This window comes from Neoarius graeffei, chromosome 14, assembly GCF_027579695.1.
Source record: "Neoarius graeffei isolate fNeoGra1 chromosome 14, fNeoGra1.pri, whole genome shotgun sequence".
NCBI classification, from domain to species: Eukaryota; Metazoa; Chordata; class Actinopteri; order Siluriformes; family Ariidae; genus Neoarius; species Neoarius graeffei.
The window spans coordinates 33,936,228-33,955,820 of record NC_083582.1 but is presented as its reverse complement, the minus strand read 5'-3'; the positions used below and the strand labels follow the sequence as shown (position 1 = coordinate 33,955,820).

The window sequence follows — 19,593 nt, the reverse complement described above, 5'->3', positions numbered from 1 at the left end:
GAATAAAAGCTGCTGCATGTGCCCAGTAACTACACATCGATTGTACTCCAAAGCTGCATCGTCAGCATACAGACTACTGTAACTGTCGAGTCATGTTGTTTCAGATAAGAAATTACTGTCAAACTCTATACAAGCTGCCCTTTTCATTTCTAATTGGAAGACCTTTGATATCTCTAAAGTCCTGAGAACTCTATTAAAGACCAGTGACAAGAAGTGGATTGCTGTTCAGTAACTGTCACGACTTCTTAGGAAGATAAAAAAGGGGAAAAAAACCCACATATATTCTGAAATGTTCTGTTTCTCACTGACTGGTTCAATAAAATGTTTCCCAATAAGAAAGATGTGTCTCAATTATGCATGACTTTGAATAGTCCTTTTTATACTATCACACAAGGAGCAGTATTAAGCAATAGTAAACACTATTAAGTCTATTTGAAGTAATCACAGTATGAAATTTGTGTTTTGAGCTGCAAATACACTAGCAATATTAAATACCATATGAATATTTATTAAGAGCACATTGAATTGAATTAACAATAACACTGCCATTCATTTATTAATTCAACAAATGAAAATAGCGAAATAAAACAGTGGGGAAAATAATGTCATGGTCTTGAGTGTCTCATGGTTATATTAACTTGTGCTCACAATATAAAATAAATAAATCTTTTGTGTGTGTGTGTGTGTGTGTGTGTGTGTGTGTGTGTGTGTGTGTGTGTGTGTGTGAGAGAGACTTGTCCAGTTAGTGCTACATCTCCAAACAGTTCATACAATATCTTTCACATCTTTGTGCCCAAGCTTTATATTTTCTGCTGCTGTACATCATGCAAAAAATAAAATAAAAATAAAAAAGAATATGCTGGATTGAGTGCTATTTTATAAGCTATCCTGATAAAAAATGAGCATGAAAGTGATACTGTTACATAATGACATTTTCAGGGCTTATCATTGATAGTTCCAAGTAGCACTCCTATTACTATTCATCTATCATTGGATTTGTCTTTCTTCTTTCTTTTTTTAATGACATCTTGGTTTTGCTTTCCATTTTATTGTATTTGACAGCAAAGAAAAAGTAGATGTACTTCTTTGGCCATATTTTTGAGTTCCTGTTTTCAGGTCGGGTGGCACGGTGATGTAGTGGTTAGCACTGTTGCCTCACAGCAAGAAGGTTCTGGGTTCGAGCCCAGTGGCCGATGAGGGCCTTTCTGTGTGGAGTTTGCATGTGCTCCCCGTGTCTGCGTGGGTTTCCTCTGGGTGCTCCGGTTTCCTCAACAGTCCAAAGACATGCAGGTTAGGCTAATTGGTGGCTCTAAATTGACCGTGAGTGTGAATGGTTGTGTGTCAGCCCTGTGATGACCTGGCAACTTGTCCAGGGTGTACCCCGCCTCTCGCCCATAGTCAGCTGGGATAGGCTCCAGCTTGCCTGCGACCCTGTAGAACAGGATAAGTGGCTACAGATAATGGATGGATGGATGTTTTCAGGTCTAGTGCAAATAGAGCGAGTACTTGCTGTTAAATGCGGTGTATAAGGTGTATATTACACACATTTCCAGCAAATGTTTAACTAAATTGGTAGACTGTGGAGAGGCTTTCTTTGCAGGCATTACTGTTATTTTGTAGGAATAACAATCTGCTTGGTTTTCGCTCATTAACCCATTGGCTATTACTTGTCACACTTCTCACAATGCGCAAAATACCCCAGGATATTTCAAACTCTGACCCACATATGATGAAATCCATGTTGGGTTCTCTCCGATCACGGCATTGCCAAAAAACAAAAAAAATCTCCAGATATGTTCCAGATATGATCCAGATTCTTGTAAGAATTTAAAAAGATATCTCTGGATGCTTGGGGTTTTGGTGCAGTGTCATTGTTTATCCCACATTGCTCACATTACAGCATTTCAAAAATGCATAAAATACAGTTGCAGTCAGAAGTTTACATAAACATGAATGTCATAAGCTTGCTATGGGACATTTAGCTAAATATTAGGTTTGCTGTATGTATAATTTTGATTCTGTGTTGATTACAGAAAATCCTAAATTAATTACAGCCTGGGAACTAAATTCTGGGTCTTTTCTATTATAGATGTACACTCACTGGCCACTTTAACAGGAACTTGTTCTTGATTCTAAGATTCCTGTTCTTGGCTGGCAAGAGCAGAACCCAATGTGGTCTTAGAAGATGTTTTTCTGTTCAACATGGTTGTAAAGAGTGATTATATGAGTTGCTATATATTTCCTTCCTGGCAGCTCAAACTAATCTATCCATTTTCCTCTGACCTCTCTTATCAACAAGGTGTTTGTTTCCACCCACAGAACTGTCGCTTCCTCAATGGTTTTTGGTTTTCACGCCCTTCTGTGTAAACTCTAGAGAATGTGTTGTGTGAAAACCCCAGGAGATCAGCAGTAATTGAAGTGATTGAACTGCTTCTAAAAATAATAAATTCTTCTCTTATAATTGGCTATGTACCCAAATCCTTTAAACTAGCAGTTATCAAACCCCTGATTAAAAAACCTGACCTTGATCCCTGTCAGCTGTCCAATTATCGGCCAATATCAAAGCTCCCCTTTATCTCCAAGATCCTTGAAAAAGCTGTGGCACAGCAGTTATGCTCATATTTACATAGGAATAACATCCATGAAATGTATCAGTCAGGATTTAGACCTCATCATAGCACAGAGACAGCTCTGGTTAAAGTAGTAAATGGCCTACTGTTGGCGTCTGATCAGGGCTGTGTCTCGCTGCTTGTGTTGCTTGACCTTAGTGCTGCATTTGATACCATTGATCATTCCATTCTTCTGGACAGACGAGAAAATGTTGTGGGAATTAAGGGAACGGCCTTCTCCTGGCTCAGGCTTATTTAACTGATCACTATCAGTATGTTGATATAAATGGTGATATTTCTAGACGTACTGAGGTAAAGTTTGGTGTTCCACAAGGTTCTGTCTTGGGTCCACTGCTTTTTTCTTTATATATGTTACCTCTGGGTGATATTATTCGTAAACATTGTATTAGTTTCCACTGTTATGCTGATGACACACAGTTGTATGTTTCTGCAAAACCTGATGAGAGACACCAGCTTAATAGAATCGAGGAATGTATAAAGGACATTAGACACTGGATGCTTATTAATTTCCTTCTGCGTAACTCTGACAAGACTGAAGTACTTGTACTAGGACCACATGCAGCTAGAAGTAAGTTTTCTGATTACATAGAAACTCTGGATGGCCTTTCTGTTTCTTCATGTGCAGCAGTAAAAGACCTCGGAGTGATTATTGACCCCAGTCTTTCATTCAAAACTCACATTGACAACATTACCCGGATAGCTTTCTTTCATCTCAGAAATATTGTTAAGATAAGAAATTTAATGTCACTACATGACGCAGAAAAACTAGTTCATGCTTTCGTTAACTCCAGGTTGGATTATTGTAATGCCTTACTGTCTGGATGTTCCAATAAGTGCATAAACAAGCTCCAGTTAGTTCAAAATGCAGCAGCAAGAGTCCTTACTAGAATTAGAAAATATGACCACATCACTCCTGTCATATCCACACTGCATTGGCTCCCAATCAAATTTCATATTGATTATAAAGTACTACTATTGACCTTTAAAGCACTGAATGGTCTCACACCACAGTACCTGAGTGCACTTCTGCTCCTCTATGACCCGCCACGCCTACTTAGATCAAAAGGTGCAGGCTATCTGCTGGTACCTCGTATAGTGAAGGCTACATCAGGGGGCAGAGCCTTTTCTTACAAAGCCCCACAGTTATGGAACAGCCTTCCAAGTAGTGTTCGGGAATCAGACACAGTCTCAGTGTTTAAGTCTAGGCTGAAAACATATCTGTTTAGTCAAGCCTTTTGTTAATGGTGTTTATGAGGTAAAGGTGTAGATCTGGAGAGTCCTCAGACATAGTGTTTTGGTAAACTGGGATGTATGGATGCTGTCAGTCCCCACTCACTTGCTCACTTGAGTTTGTTGATGGTGTAGTGGCTGGCTGATTTATGTCCCGGGGCTCCCTCATGCCTGTGTTACCTTCTGGCTCTCCCTTTTAGTTATGCTGTCATAGTTAGTTGCCAAAGTCCCTGCTTGTACTCAGTGGAATATGTATACTGTTCCTATTTATTCAGATGACATTGGGCATACCTAACAACCTGTGTTTTCTCTCCCCCCACCCCCAAATCTGTCCCTCTGAGTTACATGTCGGTCCTGGGATCGAGATGCTGACCTCTTCTGCTCCTCGGACCTGCCTGATCCATCCTGGTGCCCTGTGTCTGGTTGGAGTCTCATCACATCGCTCCTGTGGAGGGCGGCCCCATGTGGACAGTTGGGGGTTGCGCCTGGAGGACACTCTGGACTCTTGCAGTGGTGCTTTTGTGGCTGGAAGTCAGTTGACTTGCTGACTTTAGGACTGCAGTTGACTTGCTGACTTTGGGACTACGGTTGTCGTGAACGGTTTTGCACTCAGGTTTCCGTCGGTGGGGGGTTTATAGCATCAACAAAGCTGACTTTATGTTAGGACTGTTAATGTTATCCCAGCAAACACAAAACGTTTATAAAACGTTTCATTTGGGTTGCATTAAGGTTAGGTTTTATTAAACGTTTATGAAACGTTTATGAAACGTTGGTGAAAATTTAATAAAGTCATATTTGCTGACCCGTGGCACATTTTTTATCATCTCTTGGTATTTTTAGATATTAAGATGTCATAATGATTGTAGTACAATTATCAAAATAATCAGTAAATGAGTAACATTTTATTGACGTTTTATAAACGTTCTCTTTAAAACGTTTCATTCACAACGTTTGTGAAACGTTTATAAAACGTTATACATATTCGGAGACTTCTGGCTAAAACAGATAATATTAAAATTTCTACAATTAATTGTGTGATTATAAACACTACATGATGACGTTTTTAAAAAGTATCAAAAAACATGGGAATAATTTTATGGAAAATAAGTGGTTGTATAAACGTTTAATAAACATTGAAAAAAAACCTTCGATCTAGCTAAATATTTTTTAGATGTAGATCTAGATAGATAGATAAATCATTAAATGTGTGGCTCTAGTCTCGTAATTATCAAGTATGGTTTGAATAATTTGGATAGACGACCATTCGTCGTTTTATATTTGCTAAAATACACGCCCTATTGGCCCTGGCATTTTGTTCGCTGGTTCCCTGCGCCTGCACGACCTACGTCTTTGCGCAGGCGCAGGGACCGGAAGTAGCGCCATTTTGAGCGTGTTGCTGTTGGGACAAGATCGAGAAGGCCGGGTCCATTTAGAAGTTATCTTAGAAAATCTCCTTCATCGAAGGCTCGCAGCTTTGGCCAAACAACTTATTTGATTTAATTTGCTTTTTTATTTCAACTTTTAACTGATTTTGCGCATTTGCTATGATTACGTTAACTTTAATGTTTTGGTTCTTAGTAGCAAGACTTCTTTAATAAATTTAGATAAATTTTTAATACTAGTATCTTTATCATTTTTGCTGTTCATGAGGGCTTTATATGTAAATGTGAATATTGTCTATGTAAAAAAACTCTGCTCTCAAATCGGTTTTGTTGAACTTGCAAAGAGGAATGAAATAAACTTAAGTGCAATAACAAAAATGTGTTGTTATATTATAAGTTTAACAGGTATTAACATGGGCGGCACGGTGGTGTACTGGTTAGCGCTGTCGCCTCACAGCAAGAAGGTCCTGGGTTCGAGCCCCGGGGCCGGCGAGGGCCTTTCTGTGTGGAGTTTGCATGTTCTCCCCGTGTCCACGTGGGTTTCCTCCGGGTGCTCCGGTTTCCCCCACAGTCCAAAGACATGCAGGTTAGGTTAACTGGTGACTCTAATGCCGCTTTTCTACTACAAACGCGGCTGAGTCGGGCTGAGCCGTGCCGTGCTGAGTCGGGCTGAGCGGGGCTGTTGGAGTTGCATTTCGACTACAACCGCGCTGAACCGTGCTGAAACGCGAGCCGTGTCGGGCTGAAGTGAGCTGAAGCGAGCTGAAGTGAGCTGAAAAAGGGTAGTGGAAAAGGGCCATAAATTGACCGTAGGTGTGAATGGTTGTCTGTGTCTATTGGCCCTTTTCCACTACCCGTTTTCAGCTCACTTCAGCTCGCTTCAGCTCACTTCAGCCCGACACGGCTCGCGTTTTGACTACCAAAAACCAGCACGACTCAGCTCGCTTCAGCCCTGCTTAGCCCCTAAAACTCGCACCGTTTTGGAGTGGGGCTGAAGCGAGCCAAACCGAGCCGAGTGAGGCTGGGGGCGTGAGGAGACACTCCCCTGTGCACTGATTGGTGAGGAGGAGTGTCCTCACATGCCCACACACGCCCCGCGAGCACGCTGGGATCTGTAAACACCGTAAACCCGGAAGAAGAAGAATTACGAATTACGAGAATTTCTGAAGCCTTATGCGCCTCGCCTCATCTATACGCTCTTGCCAGTATCTGTTGGCGTTGTCGGTGACAACAAGCCACAGCACCAAGACCAGCAACACTAACGACTCCATGTCCTCCATGTTTATTGTTTACTATTCGGGTCGTGAGACTACCGCTTTAAAGCTCACTGATGTCACTGTTTGCGCTGCCTAACGACATCACCTGACGTCCACCCACTTTCGCTAACTCCACCCAGTGTGTCCACCCACTTCCAGCCAGCACGGTTCAGCGCGGTTGTAGTCGAAATGCAACTCCAACAGCCCCACTCAGCTCGACTCAGCACGGCACGGCTCAGCCTGACTCAGCCGCGTTTGTAGTGGAAAAGCGGCATTTGTGTCAGCCCTGTGATGACCTGGCGACTTGTCCAGGGTGTACCCCGCCTTTCGCCTGTAGTCAGCTGGGATAGGCTCCAGCTTGCCTGTGACCCTGTAGAAGGATAAAGCGGCTAGAGATAATGAGATGAAGTATTAACATGTTTCTAATAACGTTTCTAAAACATTAAAGAAATGTTTTACTATTGTTTTTAAATGGTTTTAAGAAACGTTTATACAATGTTTTAAAAAACGTTTCTGAAACGTTTCCAGAATGTTGTATGATGGTTTCCAGAATGTTTTTCAAACGTTTATATAACGTTTTTTCAAACGTTTATAAAACGAAAAAATTGTCCACAAATTTTTGTTTTATAAACGTTATTTTGTAACGTTTCTGAAACGTTAGCCAAACGTTTATACAACGTTATATAAACGTTTTTGTGTTTGCTGGGATAGTCACGTTGTCTGTTGTTGCCTGGATGGGGATGGGTTCCCTTTTGAGTCTGGTTCCTCTCGAGGTTTCTTCCTCATGTCGTCTTTGGGAGTTTTTTCTTGCCACTGTTGCCACAGGCTTGCTCATTGGGGATAGATGAGGGATAAAATTAGCTCATGTTTTAAGTCATTCAAATTCTGTAAAGCTGCTTTGCGGCAATGTTTATTGTTAAAAGCACTATACAAATAAACTTGACCGTTTCTGAAATACTCAAATTTGATTTGAGTTGGAGCTTTGATCTTTTTTTTTTTTTAAACCCTTAAGGCCACATAAAAGTGTCTTTGTCTGGGTCTCATTTCTGATCATCTGGTCTGTATTTGGATCCTTGCTTTCAGTCTCAAACTCCTTCCTGAATGCTATCCAAGCTGTTTCTTTACTGCCACAGCGAAGTCTTTTTACATGTACGTGTGCATGATTTTCATGAGAAATTTTTATATCTTCTGCAAAGTACTCCATTTTTTGTTTGTTCTTTGCATAAAGGAAATTGTGTAATTTATTTACAATCTGAATTATATTTTAATGGTTAGAATGGATTTTTTTTTTTATTTGAACCATACAGGACTGTATGTTAACTTTTTTTTTCTTTACACAAAGCACTAATGCTACTGAAGTTGATAGATTTATAATACAGGTCACAAAGTTTGCGAGCTGGCCTAGTGGTTAGCGTGTCTGCCTCTCGACTGGGAGATTGTGAGTTCTATTTGCAGTCGGATCATATCAAAGACCATCATAAAAATGGTACCTACTGCCATTTGGCAAGGCATTCTACAATATAGATATGAGTGGGGAAGTCAAACTCTTGTGTTTACCAGAGGACTAGCCTCCCATTGTAACCCTGGCTACAGTGGTGCTTGAAAGTTTGTGAACCCTTTAGAATTTTCTATATTTCTGCATAAATATGACCTAAAACATCATCAGATTTTCACACAAGTCCTAAAAGTAGATAAAGAGAACCCAGTTAAACAAGTGAGACAAAATATTATACTTGGTCATTTACTTATTGAGGAAAATGATCCAATATTACATATCTGTGAGTGGCAAAAGTATGTGAACCTTTGCTTTCAGTATCTGGTGTGACCCCCTTGTGCAGCAATAACTGGAACTAAACATTTCCGGTAACTGTTGATCAGTCCTGCACACCGGCTTGGAGGAATTTTAGCCCATTCCTCCACACAGAACAGCTTCAATGCTGGGATGTTGGTGGGTTTCCTCACATGAACTGCTCGCTTCAAGTCCTTCCACATTTCGATTGGATTAAGGTCAGGACTTTGACTTGGCCATTCCAGAACATTAACTTTATTCTTCTTTAACCATTCTTTGGTAGAATGACTTGTGTACTTAGGGTCATTGTTTTGCTGCATGACCCACCTTCTCTTGAGATTCAGTTCATGGACAGATGTCCTGACATTTTCCTTTAGAATTCGCTGGTATAATTCAGAATTCATTGTTCCATCAATGATGGCAAGCTGTCCTGGCCCAGATGCAGCAAAACAGGCCCAAACCATGATACTACCACCACCATGTTTCACAGATGGGATAAGGTTCTTATGCTGGAATGCAGTGTTTTCCTTTCTCCAAACATAACACTCTTCATTTAAACCAGAAAGTTCTATTTTGGTCTCATCCATCCACAAAACATTTTTCCAATAGCCTTCTGGCTTGTCCACATGATCTTTAGCAAACTGCAGATGAGCAGCAATGTTCTTTTTGGAGAGCAGTGGCTTTCTCTTTGCAACGCTGCCATGCAAACCATTGTTGTTCAGTGTTCTCCTGATGGTGGACTCATGAACATTAACATTAGCCAATGTGAGAGAGGCCTTCAGTTGCTTAGAAGTTACCCTTGGGTCCTTTGTGATGTCGCTGACTATTACATGCCTTGTTCTTGAAGTGATCTTTGTTGGTCGACCCCTCCTGGGGAGGGTAACAATCATCTTGAATTTCCTCCATTTGTACACAATCTGTCTGACTGTCGATTGGTGGAGTCCAAACTCTTTAGAGATGGTTTTATAACCTTTTCCAGCCTGATGAGCATCAACAACGCTTTTTCTGAGGTCCTCAGAAATCTCCTTTGTTTGTGCCATGATACACTTCCACAAACATGTGTTGTGAAGATCAGACTTTGATAGATCCCTGTTCTTTAAATAAAACAGGGTGCCCACTCACACCTGATTGTTATCCCATTGATTGAAAACACCTGACTCTAATTTCACATTCAAATTAACTGCTAATCCTAGAGGTTCACATACTTTTGCCACTCACAGATATGTAATATTGGATAATTTTCCTCAATAAATAAATGACCAAGTATAATATTTTTTGTCTCATTTGTTTAACTGGGTTCTCTTTATCTACTTTTAGGACTTGTGTGAAAATCTGGTGATGTTTTAGGTCATATTTATGCAGAAATATAGAAAATTCTAAAGGGTTCACAAACTTTCAAGCACTACTGTATGTGTATGTGTGTGTGCATACATGTGTTCAATGCACATACTCGTGTTTGCATGATCATTGCATTGTTTAACCCACGCAATGTCATAGTCATATGGAAATGCTTATGTGGCTATGTGTCACCTTGGCCTTAGACATGTGCATTCAATGCGTACAAGTCCACATTGATACAAAATTAAATTAAAAAATACTTCGGCCTTTAGTTTTATTTAGACCATAGTAGAAAGATCCGCTGAGCTTAAGCTTCAGAAATGCTCAGGAAAATGTAGCTTATGCTACTATGCTACTTGATCAATAAAAGAGCTTTGCAACTAAAAAAGCTATTTGATTCAAAGCTACTGCCCAACACTGCTAACCAGCTGGACTTGCTGAGGAAATGGGGATTGTTCATGAGACATTGTGGGATGTGGAGTTGGATTTATGAATTCTATGCAGACAGGGACGTGACTTTTAATTGCATGATAGACTATCACTATGAAGTGGAATAGCGATGCTCCATCAATTCAATTCACCCTCAAGCACACAAACCCACACTGTATAGCCCTGGCATAGTTTTGGTTTAGATATGGTCTTTGGCTGGAGTAGTCTCGGTCTGCATCTCAACCTTAAGCAGACTGATTTGGGTCTCAGGTTCTCAGTCTTGACAGGATTGGTCTGGATCTCAACCTTGAGAGGGATGGTCTGGGTATGGGCCTCAGATTCTCCATGTTGACAGGACTATCTAACTCTGAGACTTAGTCTTCAGGGGGTTGGTCTGGATCTGGTTATTAGACTGTTGGTTTTGGGAGATTTGGTCTAGTTCTGGATCTTGACCTTGAGAAGGCTCAACTGATTCTCAAACTTGAGGAGACTGGTCTGGGTCTGGGGCTCAAATTCCCCATCTTGAAAGGCTTTGTCTGGAGTCCTGATCTTGACCTTCATGGAGCTGGTCTGGGTCTTGGTGTCAGTCTTAAGGGGACTGGCCTGGGCCTGGGTCTCATACTCTCCATCCTGAGAGGCTTGGTCCAGGTCTGGATCTCAACCTTCCAGGAGTTGGTCTGGGTCTGAGTTTCAGTCTTGAGGGTACTGGTCAGGATCTCAGTCTTGAGGCCATTGATCAGGTTCTCAGTCCTGAAGGGATTGGTCTGGTTCTCAGTCTTTTGTGGATTCATCTGGGTCTCAGCCTCATGGGCACTGCTCTGGCTCTTAATATTGAAGAAACCTCAATACCTTCAGGGCACAAGTCTTGGTCTGGATCTACTGTAGGGCTTGATTACACTGGTCTGGGTTTTGTGGATTGATCTTGATTCAGGGATTCTAGCTCTACTAAACATAACCCATACATGAACTGAATCATAAAATGGAAATTAATGTACCTTGTGTGAAGTTAAGGTCTCCTCCTCCATCTATTGTTCCTGCAGCAAAGCTGTGGCCAAGTGCAGGCTTACATGTCTTGGCCTGGTAGTGGTACAAATCAATAAGTTCACATTTCATGCTAAACTATACCCTATATTATGAATTTGCTGATCTAGTCTATGTGATTTTCTGTCCTCACTTTTATTTTTTACAAGAACTAGTGTTAAAACCAAGGTAAATCTGGTTATTCAGAGGTTACTCACACTGTGGGTGGAGTTAATTGGTACAGTTACATCTGTCATGTTGACCCACTGATGAGCAGTATGGAGACTTCCATATACCTCTTGTTGAGCACTGTCGTAAAGTTCCTGCATATCAGTACACTGTGTTAGTGGGGAAGTGTACAAAATATTAAAAACTTTCGAAATATTCAGGATACCTTTGCTTTTTTGTAGATACGTTCTCCAATAATTTTGGTGCTTTGAAACATGTCATTACCCGGTCCAAAAGCAACACACATTTTAGTCTGCAAACATAATCAGGGAAAGAGTTGAGACTGAAGCAAGAAAGAATTGACAACCAATATAGAGTTCATTTTATTCTAAACACTAAACTGTGCAAAACAGGGATGGCAAAACACTAAAGGTTATCATGATTTCCTTACATGAGTACATTTAAAGGTAACTCACCCCACCAATGGGACAGGAGCTGTTGAGATAATCACAGCTTTCCCCAGTATTCACACAATATGGTCCACGAATGTTGGGAGACACATCTCCACTGTTACTGGTGGGAAACGCTGCGACAAATGGGCCCTAAAGAGTGATGATACAAGGCACTCTGGAAATGCTTCCCCTTTTGTTTGATAGTTGTTATATACAGTATTATACACATCACAGTTGTGAGCTGTAGGCTTAAGAATCAAACTTAATAGAGTCTATAAGGAAATGAGACATCTCACCTCACCAGGCAAGGAGCCATGGTTCTTCTCTTGTTCAAACAGATAGGAGGCATAGCCAAGATTGTCTGAGCTTACCATATGATTGGTGTAATTCATACTGACTGGATGAACGGCGAACCAACTGACAGAAATCCCAAATAGAGTGTGTACATTTAAATATACATTTCTTTAAGCATTGTAATTTCAGATCACAACATATAAATACAAAATGTGAATTTGTGTTTCAAATGTCAGTGTGTAGAAATAGTAATTTGAAGCCATACCTGAATATTCCCAATCCAACCCCATCCAGATCTGTGAACTTCAAGCTTATAATCTGCTCATCTGTATTGGTTTTGTACCTGTCGATAAAATCTTAAACAGTTATCGCTCATCGTTACACCTGATACGTACTGTATCTCAACAGACATTTGTATTTATGCATACAATAATCAATTAGCTAAAAGTAAGGTAATAAAAGTAAAAGTAAGGAATAAAACCAGATGGGTTTCACATTGGGCTGTATCACACTGTCTCCACTGTATCACACTATTTACGTAGTGTGATACAGTGGTTACCACTGTGTTGCATCACCTCTACTTTTAACAATGGTCTGTAAATATTTGGGAACTGAGGAGACCAATTACCATAGTTTTGAAAGAGAATTGTTGTCCCATTCTTGCCTCATATACAATTTCAGCTGCTCAACAGTTTGGGGTCTCCTTTGTCGTATTTTGCACTTCATAATGCGCCAAATGTTTTAAATGGGAGACAGATCTGGACAGCAGGCAGGCCAGTTTAGCACCTGGGCTCTTTTACTATGGAGCCATGCAGTTTTAATATGTGCAGAAAACAGTTTGGCATTGTCTTGCTGAAAGAAAGAAGGCCTTCCCTGAAAAAGATTTTGTCCAGATGGCAGCATATTGCTCTGAAACGTGTATATATCATTCAGCATTAATGATGTCTTCCCAGATATACATGGGTAGATGTCTACCATGTCATGTGAACTAATGCAAAGCCATCACAGATGCTGGCTTTTGAACTGTGCATTGATAACAAGCCGGATGGCCCCTCTCCTCTTTAGGCTGGAAGTTGTGGTGTCCAAGAATTTCTACTTTTGATTCGTCAGACCTCAGGACAATTTTCCACTTCATCTCAGTCCATTATAAAAGAGCTCAGGCCCAGAGAAGGTGGCAGTGTTTCTGGATATTGTTTATATCTGGTTTTAACTTGCATTATGGATACAGTAATGAACTGTTTTCACAGACAATGGTTTTCTGAAGTGTTCCAGTCATTTCCACTACAGACATGTGTCTGTTTTTAATGCAGTGTTGCCTGAGGGCCTGAAGATCAATGGCATCCAGTGTCAGTTTTCAGCCTTGTCTCTTGCATACAAAGATTTCTCCAGATTCTCTGAATCTGGTAATGATATTATGTACCATAAATTATGTGATCTCCAAATTCTTTGCAATTTTACATTGAGGAACATTATTCTTAAATCGTTGCACTGTTTGCCCACACAGTCTTTCACAGAGTGATGAACCCCTCCCCATCTTTACTTCTGAGAGACTCCATCTCTCTGGGATGCTCTTTTTATACCCAATCATGTTATTGACCTGTTGCCAATTAATTAAATTATTTTTTTTTAGCATTACACAACTTTTTCAGTCTTTTGTTGCCCTGTCCCATTTTTTCTGAAACGTGTTGCTGATATCAGATTCAAAATGAGCATATATTTAAAAAAAAAAAAACAATAAAATTTCTCAATTTCAACATTTGATATGTTGTGTACTATTTTCAATGAAATATAGGGTTTCCATAATTTGCAAATTATCACATTTTTATTTACAGTTTACACAGCATCCCAACTTTTTGGGAATTAGGGTTGTACATGTTACACATAATACCTTTTTCTTTCCTCCTCAGGGTTGTTCATGTATGAGTGTGGACTCCTGTTGAAGTTGCTGTCCACAATGTCTCCTTTATTCAAAAAGATTCTCCCAGGCTTCATGCTTTTATGCGCCTCATCAATGCTCTGTCGAAGCAGATCATGGACATTGCATAAACATTAGACAATCAGTACATATTACTATTCATGATGACAATGAGGCCAATTGTACTTGTTAATGGTTTTGATTAAACAGTCTGTACAACAGACAAGGATAGAATTGATGTGATGAAGCTGTAACACACCTTCACAATTCCATTCACAAGAGCTTGGACAGATGGTTTGATGTAGCCTTTACTGGTGATCATAAAGAGGGTGTACTGGAAATAGCCTGCTGGACCAGAATGCGTGTGTGTGCCACTCAGAACTACATTGTCTTGCCTGTAGAGAGTCCCATATTTCGCCTCAAGTGCCTTGAGCACCTAGAAGAGTCCCATCAGTGTGAGATATGAAGCAGCCAAAGAAATAAATAAATATTGTAGATTTTTCTTTGTATCTTTGAATTACCTCCAGTCTCAGTCTTTGTGAAACCATGCCTATGTCAGCACTCACAAACACCACTCTCTTGCTGCCATCATCCACAATGAAGGCCCTGCTGAACAAGCGAGTGTGGATTCCTCCTGCAGTCTGATCAGGGTTAGCATAGCCCATCTTTTGCCAAAAAAAAAAAAGGATAGTCCTATGAGTTTGGACAGCCTTTTTGATTAAAACACCACAGACTTGTGGTGTATGCATCTTTCACTGTACATGTTCACACAATATTTGGGTAATTTCAGACAGTTGATATATTATAGTGTCTTAGGGTGTTTCAGACTTGCCTTTTTTTTCTTTTCTTTTTTTTACTCAACCAACATTGCATGTTTTATATGTATTCTTATAGAAGGCGACCACAAGGCAGACAAAATGCAGCCATTTTTCTTTTTCAAAGTTGGAAAAAAATTTTCAGAAGAGCAGCAACTGATGTCAAGTGCTCTTGTTTCTAACCTCACAACCAATTAAGCGCAGGTTGAGGAGCAAGTGGTGTTGCTAACTTACCAAATTTGTCGCTAGATTTGATGGCTTTTAGTGGTGACTTTATTTCAAAAAAGAGCCTACACTGTAAAAAAAAACCTGACTGTAAATTCTATGAGGTTGCCAATAAAGAACTATAAATAAATTACAGTAAACAATATACAGTACCAGTCAAAAGATTGGGCACACCTTCTAATTCAATGGTTTGTCTTTATTTTTATTAATTAAAAGACACTTCATGTCAAACTCTTGCAGTTACCAGAGGACTGGCCTCCCACCGTAACCCTAGCTGTGTAGGCAAGAGGCCGAGGGCTATAGAAACGGAGCTCGGCGCTGCCCAATGCACCCGATTGTATGTCGCGGGAAGGACTTTAGACTTTTAGATGTCTTAAAGTAATGATGGACTTTCGTTTCTCTTTATGAATACAATGATTTACGGTATTTTTATTATTTACTATTTACTGTTTGATGGTGACCGTGAGTTGGCCTAGTGGTTAGCGTGTCCGCCTCTTAATCAGGAGATCGCGAGTTCTACTCGTGTTCGGGTCATACCAAAGACCATCATAAAAATGGTACCTAGTACAACCATCTGGCAAGGCACACTGCAATACGGATGTGAGTAAGGAAGTCAAACTCTCGCGGTTACCAGAGGACCAGCCCCCCATTGTAACCCTAGCAATATAGTAGGCGAGAGGCCAAGGGCGACCGAAACGGAGATCGGCGCCACACCCATGCGCCTCAAGGAGTTGGGTAGTACTGGGACAGAAGACTGCCTGGGAAGGCCAGATCCTGGCGCGAGAGGGACTTTGACTGTTTCATGGTCTTAAACGCATTTAGAAGGCAAGAATTCCAAGAATACTGTAAAACCTTACAAAGTATAAAATAACACATAGCCCTATATTTGCTCATTTGGCTGATGCTGAAACTCGTTGTAGTGGTTCAATGGTTAAGGCTTTGAGTTGCAGATTAGAAGGTTGTGTGGTCAAACTCAGCAAAGACAAATCTGCTATGGTTGGGTCCTTGAACAAGACCCTTAACCGTCAGCTTAGTTGTCTCATCTCATCTCATTATCTGTAGCTGCTTTATCCTGTTCTACAGGGTCACAGGTAAGCTGGAGCCTATCCCAGCTGACTACGGGTGGAAGGCGGGGTTCACCCTGGACAAGTCGCCAGGTCATCACAGGGCTGACACATAGACACAGACAACCATTCACACTCACACCTACAGTCAATTAAGAGTCACCGGTTAACCTAACCTGCATGTCTTTGGACTGTGGGAGAAACCAGAGCACCCGGAGGAAACCCACGCGGACACGGGGAGAACATGCAAACTCCGCACAGAAAGGCCCTCGCCGGCCACGGGGCTCGAACCCAGAACCTTCTTGCTGTGAGGCGACAGCGCTAACCACTACACCACCGTGCCGCCCTCAGCTTAGTTGTATTCTGTCTCATTCGTAAGTTGTTTTTTAAAGCATCAGCCTGTTGAACAAATACACTGGGTTATCTCATCTCATCTCATCTCATTATCTGTAGCCGCTTTATCCTGTTCTACAGGGTCGCAGGCAAGCTGGAGCCTATCCCAGCTGACTACGGGCGAAAGGCGGGGTACACCCTGAACAAGTCGCCAGGTCATCACAGGGTTGACACATAGACACAGACAACCATTCACACTCACATTCACACCTACGGTCAATTTAGAGTCACCAGTTAACCTAACCTGCATGTCTTTGGACTGTGGGGGAAACCGGAGCACCCGGAGGAAACCCACGTGGACATGGGGAGAACATGCAAACTCTGCACAGAAAGGCCCTTGCCGGCCACGGGGCTCGAACCCGGACCTTCTTACTGTGATGCGACAGTGCTAACCACTACACCACCATGCCACCCCTAGATTATTATTATTATTATTATTATTATTATTATTATTAGCAACCCTGTTGATATATATGATCTGGCTTGCCTTTTTGCTTGAACTAAAGGGAAAGTGTGAAATTGCCCTTACACTGTGACTGTAGTTCCCTATTTCAGTCTTCTAAATGTATTAACCTTTGTTCTAGTTCAATACAAAATGCAGCAAAAAAATCTTGGACTAAGCTCATGCCAAAGGAAAATGCCACAGTTAGTCAAGAAATGGATAGTTCATGGAAATTTAAACTATAACCCTCTCTCACCAGAGGCACATCTGCAACTGGTCCAGTGCAGTCTGCTCGACCCAGTCCAATCAGATAGGGGTTTTCTCCAACTTTTACAGAAGCAGTGGGATTTTCTGTAACCTCTGTGTAAGACATTCAAATATCATATTAATTAGGTAAATCGTACATACTTTTAAAAAATGCAAGCTTTTCTTTAAAGTGTATGTGATGCCTCTAAACTTTCGCCACTTTTTTCCTTGTACAAAGCAACAATCATTATGTTGATTGACCATGTGTTTTCAAACCATAGTTGGTCCAAAAGGCCATAAGTTGATGGATAATCAATAAGATCAGCCAATTTTCATGGAATGTGCTGAGAGTCATCTGGAAGATCCTGAAGGGGTGCGTGATGTCACATGTGTAACAAAGATGCAGGTATCAATTTCATTCATGTGTGCAGCAGTGGTTAGACCAGTCTCGATATGGAATCATGTTTTGGAGAGAATTCTGATAATGATTGGGATTCTTATATGTCAGAGGAAGGGGCAGATGATTATCAAGGACATTCCGGAGTAAATGGTTATCTTTTCAAGCCCCCAAGACGAGAAACTGCCAGTTCACTCAGTTCACAACAGTCTTCCTCTGTAGCATGTGCAAGATAGATAGATAGATAGATAGATAGATAGATAGATAGATAGATAGATAGATAGATAGATAGATAGATAGATAGATAGATAGATAGATAGATAGATAGATAGATAGAGAAAGAGATGTGCAGAACACGGTGGTTACCTTTCATCATGTTTTCCTGAACAAAACTAAAAACAAATCAAGTCTTGCAATATTGCAATCTGACAGCATTTAACACATTTCAGTTAATAATTAATGATGATGATTGCATGTGCACATTTTTCTTCCTGTCAAAGTGCATGAGATATGATAAGATCAGATGTCATGAGTGTGTAAATGTTGCTCATAATCCTGCTTCTGGCGCACTGTGTGTGATAATAGGGGAATCGATGAACTGTCCAAATGTCAGATCAAATGTCATTTATTAAATAATTGGGTTTCTTTTTGCTCCAGTTATTCCCCATGTGGTCGTTCTGGTGGTGATGAACACTTGATGAATCAGATTTATTATTAGTAGGTGGCACAAAATCTGCCCACTTCGTTTGCACAAACCTCACCCAATATTGGGGCAGCACGGTGGTGTAGTGGGTTATCACTGGCACCTCACAGCAAGAAGGTTCCGGGTTTGAACCTTGCGGCCGACAGGGGCCTTTCTGTGTGGAGTTTGCATGTTCTCGCTGTGGCTGCATGGGTTTCCTCCGGGTGCTCCGGTTTCCCCCACAGTTCAAAGACGTGCAGATTCGGTACAATGGGGCCACTGTAATTGGCGCAAGCTGTAGTGGTTTTCCAGCCATAATGTATGTACATATATAGATCTTACTATGGCAAAAATTAAACTATCGCTTTAGATTAGTGTTTTTTCTTGGAAATTCATGAATTAGTGTTTTTTTCTTGGAAATGTCCTGTTGTATATGGATTTGAACATCCAAACACTATGCAGCGTTTTCTCATTGTTATTTTTTGTAAGATTTCTACAGCAATATCCAGTTTCAGTGAGTAAACAAGCACAGAGTCAGATGAACGGAAATGACCCAGATAATCAGGGTTCCACACTTGACGTTATGTGAGATTAGCCCTGGGACAAGGCTGCCTTTTTCTGGGCTCCAGAAGCCACAATTTATCAATAGTTTTGTGCTTGATAATAAAATAACAAATAATTAATATTATTTTCCCCCCACTTTATTAATTAATTTTGGTCATTACTAATGATGTATATTAATTTTAAAGCATTACAACAAGGCATTACATACACTTTAAAGCATTCAAGTATTGCATTTTATCTTCAATAAGGAATTACAATATATAATTTATACATCCAGTAAATATCATTAGATATAAATAACGCCAAGGAACAGGACTTACTATGTTCTTGGGAGTTAATGTAAAGAGCTAACATGGTCATAAGTCCCACTGTGATTCCAGTCATCAACACAAACAAAACTATGAGCAGAACCTCGAGATTGGTGAGGTAACAGCAACCAGATTTACGAGCCATGCTTTTGCCCTGGATGAAGACAGTACCTACTCAGGTGGAAACACACTGCAAAACACAAAAACATAACTAATGACAACTAACAAACACGACCTGAACATAACTCTATGTAGCAAACAGCAACTCATGGCTCAGATACTTAATAATAATAATAATAATAATAATAATAATAATAATAATAATAATAATAATAATAATAATACTTTAATAATAAATTGGATAGATATTTGTAAAAGGATATAGAGAAATCCAGAGAGTATCTAATATTACTTAATATACTATATGTATAGACTAAAAAAAAATTGTAAGTTGCAAGATTGTAAATGACTTACAGTGAGTAAGCAGGCTCCTCAACCAAATCAATATTTCTGATCTGAAATACAAATGGCTCGTTGCCCTGATAGAGCAAAGA

At 40.4% G+C, this 19,593-nt stretch overlaps 1 protein-coding gene across 3 annotated transcripts in view; it reads right to left on the bottom strand.

Moving 5' to 3' along the window:
- Positions 1 to 19,184, bottom strand: part of asah2 (N-acylsphingosine amidohydrolase 2) — a 41,235-nt gene extending 22,051 nt beyond the window's left edge. Inside the window, exons 1-11 of one of the 3 annotated variants that reach the window (XM_060938900.1) lie at positions 19,035 to 19,184; positions 17,099 to 17,200; positions 14,425 to 14,568; positions 14,163 to 14,339; positions 13,877 to 14,004; positions 12,254 to 12,331; positions 11,991 to 12,111; positions 11,719 to 11,844; positions 11,469 to 11,555; positions 11,293 to 11,397; positions 11,050 to 11,131 (exon numbers count right to left, since the gene is read on the bottom strand). In XM_060938900.1, coding sequence (XP_060794883.1) covers positions 11,050 to 11,131; positions 11,293 to 11,397; positions 11,469 to 11,555; positions 11,719 to 11,844; positions 11,991 to 12,111; positions 12,254 to 12,331; positions 13,877 to 14,004; positions 14,163 to 14,339; positions 14,425 to 14,568; positions 17,099 to 17,200; positions 19,035 to 19,184 — 1,300 coding nt within the window. Of the gene's footprint in view, positions 1 to 11,049; positions 11,132 to 11,292; positions 11,398 to 11,468; positions 11,556 to 11,718; positions 11,845 to 11,990; positions 12,112 to 12,253; positions 12,332 to 13,876; positions 14,005 to 14,162; positions 14,340 to 14,424; positions 14,569 to 17,098; positions 17,203 to 19,034 lie in introns of all 3 variants that reach the window. The other 2 variants (XM_060938899.1, XM_060938901.1) reach the window with 2 other exon arrangements.
- Positions 19,185 to 19,593: the final 409 nt, after the last annotated feature.